The following is a 10,917-nucleotide window of genomic DNA, read 5'->3' as shown; positions in this document are numbered from 1 at the left end:
AAAGGTGAAACAATTATACTTGCAGAATTATGCCATCATCTCAGATGAGGACCACTCTACCAGAGTTCCCACCCGGGAAACTCCAGGAAAGAGGATTGTGGCTCAATTGTGCTCTAGAGCGAAAGGTGGTGGGGGCAGGATGACAACCAGCAAAGGCTGGTCAGGTGTTTCAGAAGTTCCCTATGCCCCTGTCCAGCCAGCTCCTGACCCTGGGTGTCCCTTGACCTGGGGTGCCTGGAGGTCTTTGTGTCTCAAAGGTCAGTGAAATCCTGATTCTGCAAAATAAAGACCTATGCCTATTTCAACTGTGGGTGGGGTGGGATGGGGCGGGTGAAGGGAGGGCTGAGCCTTTGCAGAAGGAGAGCTCTCAGCCAAAGGAGGGTGCAAAGGGGAGGGCGTGGGTGTCCTGACTGCTGCGGTCACTCAGCCTTCGTGGCCTGGGGCAGCCCTCTGTGTGCAAAGAGCATTGGGAGTCCAGGCTTTCTGAGGATAGGCTCAAAGGCTTCTGGGAGCAACAGGCCAGGTGGTGACATGGGACAGGCCCTTCCCAGATGTGGCGCTGCCTCTGACCGTGACCTCTGGCCTTTGTTCACTGGTGTCAGCAATGCTTGTGAACCAACCATGTCCCCCCACCCCACCCCGGAAACTTTCCGCATGTCAGCAAGAGCTAAGATCTAGGTTTGTTCCTGTAGAAGGCCGGGTCGTTGGCTGAATCCAGATGGTTTTAGATGTAAAACCGTAGCCGCTCAGCGCCCCCAGCCACGTGGGTGGTGGGCACTGAATGAGGAGGTCCCGTGACTGTCACTGGGAGGCCTCTTGTGGAGGCGCAGAGGGTGTGAAGCTGCTGGCAGGTCCACAGCCCTGCGCTGGGGCCACTTCTCAGCTTTATGGAGGGACCTCCCCCAGCCCCGAGATGACCCGGCCGGTGCCCCAAGGAAGCCAGTGGACGCCTTCCGGAGCTCCGTGGCCTCATGCTTTACCCCTCCTGTCCATCCGGGGTGTGTGTGTGTGTGTGCAAATCGTCCACCTGGAGAGGGGCTGCAGTGGCCATGGGGTGGGGGCCCAGGGTCCATCAGAGGGGGCATGTTGAAGGCAGATGTGTGAGGAGTTGGCCGCGGTTGATGGTTGGTGGTGGAGCTGAAACGTGGATACGGGTCTTCTCTACGCCGCGCTTCTCTCTCCTGCAGCATCACTCCAGGCCAAGCTGCCCGCTTTTAACAAAACTCCCTCCTTCCAGGTCAGAAGCATGTCCTATCCTAGGCCAGTCCTCTGCAAGTCCCAGGCTCAGGCGCCCACTTGACATTTCTTCTGGGATGGCAAATGCCCCCAACTCAACACGTGTCAAATCACACCTGTGACCTCCCACCCAGCCCAACACTGCCTAATGTTTCCTTTATCCTTCTAATCACACCAGCCTCCATCCTGCTGTGGAAAGATGGGCTGGATTGTTATTTCCCCAAGGAAAATGCCGTGTTCTCAGCACCCAGCCAGGCATCTGACAGGAGGCTCTGGTAACTCATCAGTGGACAAATGGAAACATTTTAGGAACTGGTCTGAGGATGTAGAGACGTTTGTGTATTTTTAGGGGATGTCTGTTGTGGCTGATAGGCAGCCACATTTTTTTTTTTTTTAACATTGATGGAGAGAGAAGAGACGCCTGCCTAGGGACCAAACAGCCAGTGCTTCTAGAGATGCTGAACGTACTTGCTAAAATGACTGTCTGACTTGGACCAAAGCGACCTCAGATGACCTCCCCAGGAGGCAAGTTGCAGAGCAGTGGGGACACCATGGAAGTCCCTTTCCTTCCTTTATTTGACACGTCTTTTCCATTTATAATGTTTGAGTTACCCTTATAGAGGTTCTGCTGTCAAAACAGGAACACATATATCCATTAAGATAAAGACTGGCCTTCTTAATATTTGATGATCACTGGGAAAAACTGTGTGTTCCAAGTTCACCTTCACTCCTTGCCTTGGCATCCTGCCTTCTAGTGAACCCATGGGTCCATGCTCCCTGAAGGCACCCCCAGGCTTTCTAGATCCTTGAGGGTAGAGCCTGCTCAGCCTCCTAATCTGATTCTCCTTCCCCCTTATCTCCATCTTTGGGACTCCTACCCATACGTCAAGGCCCGCTTCAAATAGCCCGGGTCTCCACAAAGCCTTCCTAACCCCTCTGCCTAAGGTCATTAGTGTTTGCAGAATCCACTCTGACGGATACATAACATGCCTTTTGTATGCCATCCAAAGTGCTCGTTCAAGTCAATGCAGTGAGATATGCCAGTTAACTTTATTTTTTTTAGTGATAATTTGAAGAAGGATGTAAGATCTGTGTGATTTAGTATTCTAATCTCATAACGTGAACTGTGCGCCTTGAACCAATCCATTCTTTAACACACACCATTGACTCTTGAGTGTTAGAGTGGTCTGGGAGGCGGAGATGCAGTCATTTATGCACATTAGCCTGCGTCCACGGGCTGGATTAAACCAGGCTGTGTGCAAGATGCAAGCCAGCTGAACCGGGGTCAAGAAGCAGTGTGATCTAGAACTAGGGTGGCCCCAGGGTCAAGAGAAGGACTTCTTTATTCTAGGAAGTAAAGGCTGTGAAGCCACGGACTTCCCCCCAAACCCTCAGAACTTCACACTTCTTTTCTCCGGAGAGAGACGCGTGGCACTGGGCCGTCTCTGAGCCCCTCCTAACCCCGGGGTGCTGACCGATTTCACACTGTTCACTCGGTCCAGGTGGTGCAGTGCCCCCCAAGCCCCCGACCCCATCCACAGCTGGGCTGCCTCCCATTGCTGGGTCGTCACAGGGGCCGCGTCTCTGTCTGCTCTGGGTGCCAGGCCTACCCAGGGGACGATTAGGCTCATAGGCACATTTAGTGTGCTGCTAATTTTACCTGCTGACCCCAGACACACCAGCAGGCTTCTCTGGAGAGTTAACGTCTCACTTTTTCATGTCACTTACATTTTTCTCCGATAGCAGAGTGCTGGATGACCTTCTAGATGGATGGGGTTTTAGATCAGCTGTACCAGACGTGGAGGGGTTTCGGTGAATTTCACAGATGCAGATTCACAGTTGTGGGGGGCAGCGTCTGCTGGGTTTGGGCTAAGAGAGCCCTCGTTTGGGGATTACCATGCTGGCTTTCTTTGCTTCTCTCCGTCTGGCTGCTGTTCCCTACACCTCGTCCATCAAGGGCTGCCCCACCCAGGTGTTCAAACCCAGGAGTTTTGATGTGGTTCGCAGCCTCTTTGAACTCACACAGCTCCCAGGTCAGAGCCAGAAATGCGAGCCTGATGTCTTTCTTTCAACTCCTCAGACACTTCAAAGGAGTTGTCGAAGCTTATGAAAAAAAAGTTTTTTTTTCAACATTATCTTTCAGAAAAGCAGCATATCCTTTTATATTGATCTCCAGAAAATAAGAACCAAATAAATATATTTTTTCAATGTGTGTTTTAAATATGTTTCAAGTATAATCAAGGACCCCAATTAGCGCATCGTTGACTGTAGGCATTAGCTTCTGCACAAATCCCCCAGTCAGTGACGTGTTTGTGTAGCCAGTGGGTGTAACCTGGATGAGATAACCAAAAAAGGGACCAGCGTTTTCTTTTTCCCTGGAACAAATATAAACTCCATTTGGGGACAGAAGGGGAAAAATTATCCTTGGTTAGAGAATTCCATGGACAGAGGAGCCTGGCAGGCTGCAGTCTGTGGGGTCATGCAAAGAGTTGGACATGACTGAGCAACTAACGCTTTCACTTTCACTTTTCATGTGCTAAAAACCAGAAGCGATTTGGGCAAGCGTTTGCTGTTATGTTTATTGGGTGGGGAATGAGGAATTGATAGGAAAGCTAGTCTGGACCCTGGGGCTGGGCTCCAGCAGCAGTAAGTGTGACGTGCTGGAATGAGTGTTGAGCGTCAGCCACCCTCCTCCGGCAGGTGCGTGCCTGCATCATCCTCCCAAGGGATGAAGGATGCTCGCCAGGTATCCGGAGCTCCCAGAATAGCCCAGCTTCTGAGGGAAGTGGGCAGACCCCAGAGTGCACCAGGGGAGGAGGCTTCGTGCTGAGGTCTCTTCCCTGCTTGCAGTCATTTCACTCCGTCTGAGAACCAGCAGTGCATCTAAGCCCCGGGCTCCGCTCGTCCCTGGGAGGCGCCCAGCCCGGGGCTGAGAGCACAGACTGGACCAGAGGGACAGGGTCAAGGCTGGGGCTCCGGGCACTGCATTTAGGGGCGAGTGACTTAACACACCTCCCAGTGTGATCCTCCCTGTTTGCAATGGGCGCGATCACACGTCCCCGACAGGGCTGTCATGTGGATGCATTGCTGTCACCTGCGGGAGCCTTCCAGGGGGTCACGGCACCGCCTTGTGTCCAGGCTCAAGGTGACCTGAGCTCTGATCTCTGTTCGGATGCATCTGCTGTGTCCTCAAAGCAAGTCTCGCCACGTCCACTGTCTAAGATGCAGGCGTCATTTTTGGTTATTAATGTCCTGAGATCTATTTGGTCATTTCCAACCAAACATTAGTCACTGATATTTGTACTTGAGAGCCAATGAGTTCCATTTTTCTCCTAGGCAGGGATTTGTGAATGTCCCTGTCGCCTAGCTACTTGGTTACAATGTGTTGTTCTGAGTGACCTTTGGACTCAGCCTTTTAATTTTGTCCCTTGCCCCAAAGGGACTTGGTGTTTTCAGGCAGTGTCCCTGGGCTGGGGCTCCCACGGGTCGGCTCGGCCGAGTTCAGTTGGCTTCCAGCAGACTTGGCCCTGACTGTTTGGCCAACGTGCACGAGGGCCCTGGGAGTTGGGGGGCGCAGAGTCTGGTGGGTGCAGGCTCCTGGCCCAGCAGGCTCCCCGTTAAACTGTGGGAGCTCCGGCCTTGCTTTCTGCTCCCGTTCCAAAGGCTGGTCTTGAAGTGGGGCACCCATTTCCGTGACTTGATATCATAGGCCACCCTCCCCCGCTCTGCCCTACCCCACTCACCAGTCTGTCTGGATGCTTGTCATGGAATAAAGCTTTTCTTTTGTCGTTTGACATATGGCTCAGGAGGGGCTCTGAGGATACCAGGGTCAGTTTTTCTTACAGTTTTCCCAGGGCTGGCCTGGGAAATGGCCCTAGCCATTTCATACTAATGCACTTGGTACAAAGCAGAGAGACAGAGAGACTCGGATACTGAGCTTTTATCTTCCAGTCGTCATCTAAGGAGGCCTCCAAACTCCCTTTCAATCCAGAATGGGAGGCCTGGATCTAGGTACCTGTAGGCAGGAATTAAATTCCAGGGTGTAGTCTCAGATGGTTTCAGAGAGCAAAAGCGTGACCAGTCACTCCTTTTAAGCACGGCGCTACCAGTTAGACCAAGCTCACTGAATCACAGAAGGAGAAACTCTCACAATTCCAGGGGGACAGGCGTTGGGAATCAGTGTGAATTAACCAGAAGCCACAATATGTGTGTCCTTTTATGACATTCAAGGGTTTGCAGGAACTCAGTTTGGGCTCCAAAGCTGTTGCCTTAGGGCACTTGCTGGGCTTCCCTTGTAGTTCAGTAGGTAAAGAATCTGCCTGCAGTGCAGGAGACCTGGGTTCAATCCCTGGGATAGGAAGATCCCCTGGAGAAGGAAATGGCAACCCACTCCAGTATCCTTGCCTGGAAAATCTCAGTGTCAGAGGAGCCTGATGGGCTACAGTCCATGGGATCGCAAAGAGTCAGGCATGACTGAGCGACTAACACTTACTTACTTAGACACTTAAGTGCTCTTCCAAGGAGATTAAATATTTTAACTTCTTAACCATGTGCAAATAAACCCATCTTAGTTGTGTTAAGATGTTGGCTAATCAAAAGAAACTCTCCTTTCCAACCATGTTATTTTAAGTCGTCTCAAAACCTGCCTGGTTACTAATAAAATGATTCCTTGTGATGGACACTTTTCTTCAATAGGTGGTTTTTCTGGCTCTGAAAGTGGCCTTAGTTTTATAAACAGCCAAACATTTAAGTCCTGGACATAAAAATGCTTTGAAACAGTCACCCTGTCCTTCAAGTTCAAGTGCAGTTGGCTCAGCACCCTCTCCTTCTGAGCTTTTGGCAGCACTTTATTAAGTGCATCAGTAATTCAATAAATTACTTTTCAGCCGTGTTGCGAACATCAGCTAAAGCTCAGTCATGTATTGGAGATGGTATCATTCTGCTCATTTAAATTCCTTGGAGCAAAGTCCTGATTTTGGCTTAGCATAATATAAAGATGCAAGAGCCAGAAATTTAATAATTTTGCACAGAATTGTGCCAAGCTAGGCCTATTCTTAGCCAGCCAACAATATTCTTTCAAAGGATCTTTCTTGGTTTTCATCAAATGTGGGTAGTATTGGAAAGTAGTCTGTAAGGTGGGATGGAAGGGACAAATGGAGATGTAAACATCTATTGAGTATCTGTGGTATACTCAAATTGGGCTTAACACTGGCATTACAACGCAGTCACGACACCTGTCCTGCGGGCGCCCTGGCGTCCAGTGGCCCCCAACCTTTTTGGGACCAGGTTTCCTGGAAGACAGCTTTTCTGTAAGTGGGAAGTGGGGAATGGTTTGGGGATGATTCAAGGGCCTTACATTTACTGCGCACTTTATTTCTGTAATTATTGCATCAGCTCCACCTCACATCATCAGGCGTTAGATCCTGGAGGTTGGAGTCCCCTGCCCTCCACCCATAGGAGGGCAAACTTGATCGTTTCCGGGGCGTATATAATGTAAGCATGGCCCAGAGGCGGAGCACAGTTTCCAGGGCGTATATAATGTAAGCATGGCCCAGAGGCGGAGCACAGTTGCTGCGAAGGGCTTGTGAAGTGGGGCCTGGAAGAGCTTCGCCAACGAGCAGGCATCATTTTCAAGAATGTTTGCTTGGTGGCCAACAGGCCTAGAACATTCCATACAGAGGGACTTCCTTGTGCTTGCCCAGCGGTGAGAAGTGGCATGACCTCTCTGGGGAACGGCAGGTGACTCAGGGGACCTGGAGCCCAGGGGTGAGGAGGCTGGAACCAAACAGACGGAAGAGCTTGGCCTTCTCCATCCCCTTACCAGCACCTGGGCTCTGTCTGATGTGGACTTTAAACTATGCCGCAAGTGCACTGATCCATGAGACAGAAAGTGACTGGCAGACAGAGAGAACAGCCTGGCGCTTTCTCAGGGAGAAGGGGGTTGAGGGAGAGACGGAGTAGGAGTTTGGGGTTCGCAGACGCCAAGTATTATTTATAGGATGGACAATCAGCAGAGTCCTGCCGTACAGCACAGAGAACTGTATTCAGTAGCCTGTGATAAATCATCATGGGAAAAAAAACTCCATAAAGAAGTAACTAAAAGACAACGCCAATTCTGCCCTTTTTGTTTTAGGCTTTATCTGAGGTGGTTGGGGACCCACATGATCCCCCGTTTAGACCCCGAGGGCGATGCCTGCCCCGCTTTGAGCATCCTAAGACTTGCCGGGGTCACGATGCCCATTCCCGAGACCACGTCCCAACTCGGACCGAGCCTCCTTCTCATGTTCTCATGAGAGAAGGGGTAGGCTGACCCCTTCGCCTCCCTCCCGTATCTGACCCCCTGGTCATGCTTTGGGGTCTCAGGAAATGGAAGCCCCTCATCTACTTCCATCACCTGAAAGCCCAGCCTATCTGTCTGTTTCGCCAGGAGTCGAACGTTCCTGCCCAGCGGAGCCTGGAGGGGGGCGACTCCTGCCTCACGCCCAGGCCTGCCTCTGCTGTCCGCCTGGCCTACGTCTCGCCGGCCCGGCCCTCTGGGTGTGGCTTCTGCCTGGCCAGCTGCAGCCAGGCGGTATTTCAGAAGGCGGTCAGTCACACATGTTCTTCTTGTGCCTGGCAGGCTTTTGTTTAGCAGAAGACTTATTATATGTTGTATTAAAATGCACATCCTGAATGAATGGGCAGTGCCGGGCAGAAATCAATGACATCAATCCTAGTTACTGTTCTGCATAAAGGCTTTTCTTCTTTTTTTTGTTTTTTGTTTGTTTGTTTGTTTCAGTACGGCAATGATCTGTAAGTGCTGTACAGAGATGGCACTTTCTTTCGTGACCGGTATTCTGGAGACTGGCGCAGCCAGGCTCCATGTGCTCTCTGTTTCCAGGCCCCCTAGGTGGGGAGTGTGACCGTGCTTCCCGGGGTGACTTCTGAGCTGATGGCCTGAACGACAGAGTGGGGATGGCTTGGCTGTGCGCGCGTCACTGTTGCCTAATCGATGGCAGCAGTGTGCGTGGAGACCTGTGGAGTGACTGGCGTCTGGTCACCTGGGCTCAACCCCTGTCGCCTCTGATACGGGCCATTGGTTAGGCTCCCGTGAGACGAGTCCCTTGGTCTCCCTGGAAAGGCGTGGCCCCCGGAGCCTGAGCAGGCTGTGCCTTCTGCCATGAGCCCCTTGCAGCCTCCACTCTGAGTTTGGTTGAGGGTCCGCTGCGCTCCCCGCCCCCAACCAGGGTGCCTGTCCCCAGGATGCTGGTGGGTGTGCCACCGCCCTGCGGTCACCACCCTCTCCAGGAGGGGCGTCCTGGTGGTGGGGCAGAGGAAACAACTTCCGTGGCCGATGTGGCTGTGGCCTCCAGGGCCGCCTGTGGGAGGGTCTGCTAGAGAGTCTGCACCTCAGGGTGCTGCTCCACCTTTCTTCCACCCAGCCCCACCCTCCGCCCGGACTTCCGGGGGCCCTAGTGCTGAGAAAGGTGTGAGGTCGCCCCGCAGGCTAGGAGAGGCAGGCTCCGTGTGATCAGGGATCTTGGGGTGTCAGAGACGGGAACACAGTTCATCTCACGAGGGGCCTCACGACTTACGTAACTGAAGGTTGGGAAAGCGCGGCATCCAGTGGTTCAGCGTCGCCGTCAAGGTCCCAGCGCTTCCTCATTCTTGGGACAGGCTCTTCCTCCTGTGTCTCCAGCAGCCTCGTATCCATCATCCCCACAGGAGAGAGCCCCACCCCCTGCCCGAGCAGGTGAGGCCGTGGACTCCAGAGTGAGTCTCCTTGGCTCTGATGCACCAGGCCTTGGTCACTCGCTACCCTCAAAGCTTGCACTTTGGGGGGCAGGGTTTGCCCTATTCTGATTGTCCAGGCTGGGGCCCTGCATCCTGCCAGGGGTCGGGGGTGGAGTAGCTCCTCTCAAACCACTGTACCCTTCGGGGGGAGCAGCTGGGGCCTTCAGGGGAAGGGAAGAGGGTGGACCATGCAGGGAGAGGAGGGGAGGATCCCTAGGACCTACCCAGGAATGGTCTTAGAATTAGTGGGTGGACTTGGGCTCCATCTTGGGCTGGGGGAGGCAAAGAAGAGTTCTGAGGAAGGGAAGCGCTGATGATGAATGTGTTCTGGGGGCGGTTGATGAGGGGTGGGCAGGGGGCAGGAGAGTCTCTGGGTGGTCTTTTCTAGTGAGGCCATGCCTCTGAGTCACAGGGCAGGTCCCAGAGCCCCCTGCATATCGTGAGGTCAGGAGCTGCATTTCTTACAAAGCTCCCCAGGGAATCCCAACCTGTAGCCCGGTAGAAAAAGTCAGGGGCTTTTTCAGGGGCCCAGGAATGAGGTCAGGACTTTCCGTGGTGGCAGAGGGCAGTGGGTGGCACTGTGGCTGCCCAGGCAGGTGGAGAAGAAGCACCAGTGCCTTTCAGGGCTGACAGTGGGGTTGAGGTGTTACCTGGTACCCGTGGCTCGCAGGACCAAAATGGAACCATCATGGGGAGGGCACCAGTCCTGAGTGCTGCCCTGAGGGTGGCTGGAAACTTTGGGAATCTCCTTTGTTTGCGTTCTGCTCCTCTTTCAGTCCTGCTCCAGCCACTTCCATCCTAAATGAGAGCTCTTGGACAGACTGACCCATGACGAGGTGTTGGGGACTCACTGGGGGCCAGTTTCAAGTGTTTCTTCTTAAAAGATGACAGTTTCAGAACGAGGAGGACTAAGCCAAGTAAACATTGGAGGATTGGTTCCTGGCAGTGTGAGGGTGATGGTGGTGATGGTGATGAGGGTGATCGTGGTGGTGATGAGGGTGACGGTGGTGGTGATGATGGTGATGATGGTGGTGATGAGGGTGATCGTGGTGGTGATGATGGTGATCGTGGTGGTGATGAGGGTGATCGTGGTGGTGATGAGGGTGATCGTGGTGGTGATGATGGTGATCGTGGTGGTGATGAGGGTGATCGTGGTGGTGGTGAGGGTGATCGTGGTGGTGATGATGGTGATCGTGGTGGTGATGAGGGTGATCGTGGTGGTGATGAGGGTGATCGTGGTGGTGATGATGGTGATCGTGGTGGTGATGAGGGTGATCGTGGTGGTGGTGAGGGTGATCGTGGTGGTGATGTTGGTGATCGTGGTGGTGATGATGGTGATTGTGGTGGTGATGTGGGTGATTGTGGTGGTGATGAGGGTGATTGTGGTGGTGATGTTGGTGATTGTGGTGGTGATAAGGGTGTATAGCAGTGGTGATGGTGGTGGTGATGGTTGGGGTGGGGAAGGGCGTTCCTCCCTGCCGCTGTGAGCCCCAGGAGACTCATAGTCATGTACATACATCCATCCACTCATCCACTCAGTAAACGTGAATGGGAGAGACCTACTGGGTCTGGGGCTACAATGCTGAATAGAATGCACTGATCCTGCCCTTGCAGCCTTTACCTGGGGCCCGGGCTCCTGTGTCTGTCTGTCTGTCTGTCCATCTGCCCCCAGGACTCCCCTCAGAGGCCAGTGGCACACAGCTCAGCCTCGTTCAGGAGGCCATGTGTGGCCAGGGGGCCACCCCGGGGTCCTGGCGTCACCCCTGCGGGACCAAGAGGGCCTCCCTCGCCTGCCTCCCTTCCCGTCGATCCGGAGCAGCGTGTGTTCACAGGGGACCCCATCTCCACTGAGTGTTCATGGCTGAGTGACTGTCCCTCCCCCTCACCCCACAGAACTGCAGTTCTGCC

The 10,917-nt window shown here is 53.4% G+C and overlaps 1 protein-coding gene across 1 annotated transcript; it reads right to left on the bottom strand.

Annotated features, from left to right (window-relative positions):
* Window positions 1-5,673: 5,673 nt before the first annotated feature.
* LOC105002750 (merozoite surface protein CMZ-8-like) lies at window positions 5,674-10,188 on the bottom strand (the record flags this gene model as incomplete). The annotated part of the gene is made up of 1 exon (XM_010859566.1): window positions 5,674-10,188. A coding segment is annotated over one exon (381 nt), but the record flags the coding sequence as incomplete, so codon positions are not given.
* Between the last annotated feature and the right edge of the window lie 729 nt (window positions 10,189-10,917).

This window comes from Bison bison, unplaced genomic scaffold (genome assembly GCF_000754665.1).
Source record: "Bison bison bison isolate TAMUID 2011002044 unplaced genomic scaffold, Bison_UMD1.0 scf7180017864456, whole genome shotgun sequence".
Classification (NCBI taxonomy): Eukaryota; Metazoa; Chordata; class Mammalia; order Artiodactyla; family Bovidae; genus Bison; species Bison bison.
This window is presented reverse-complemented; position numbering and strand designations above follow the sequence as displayed.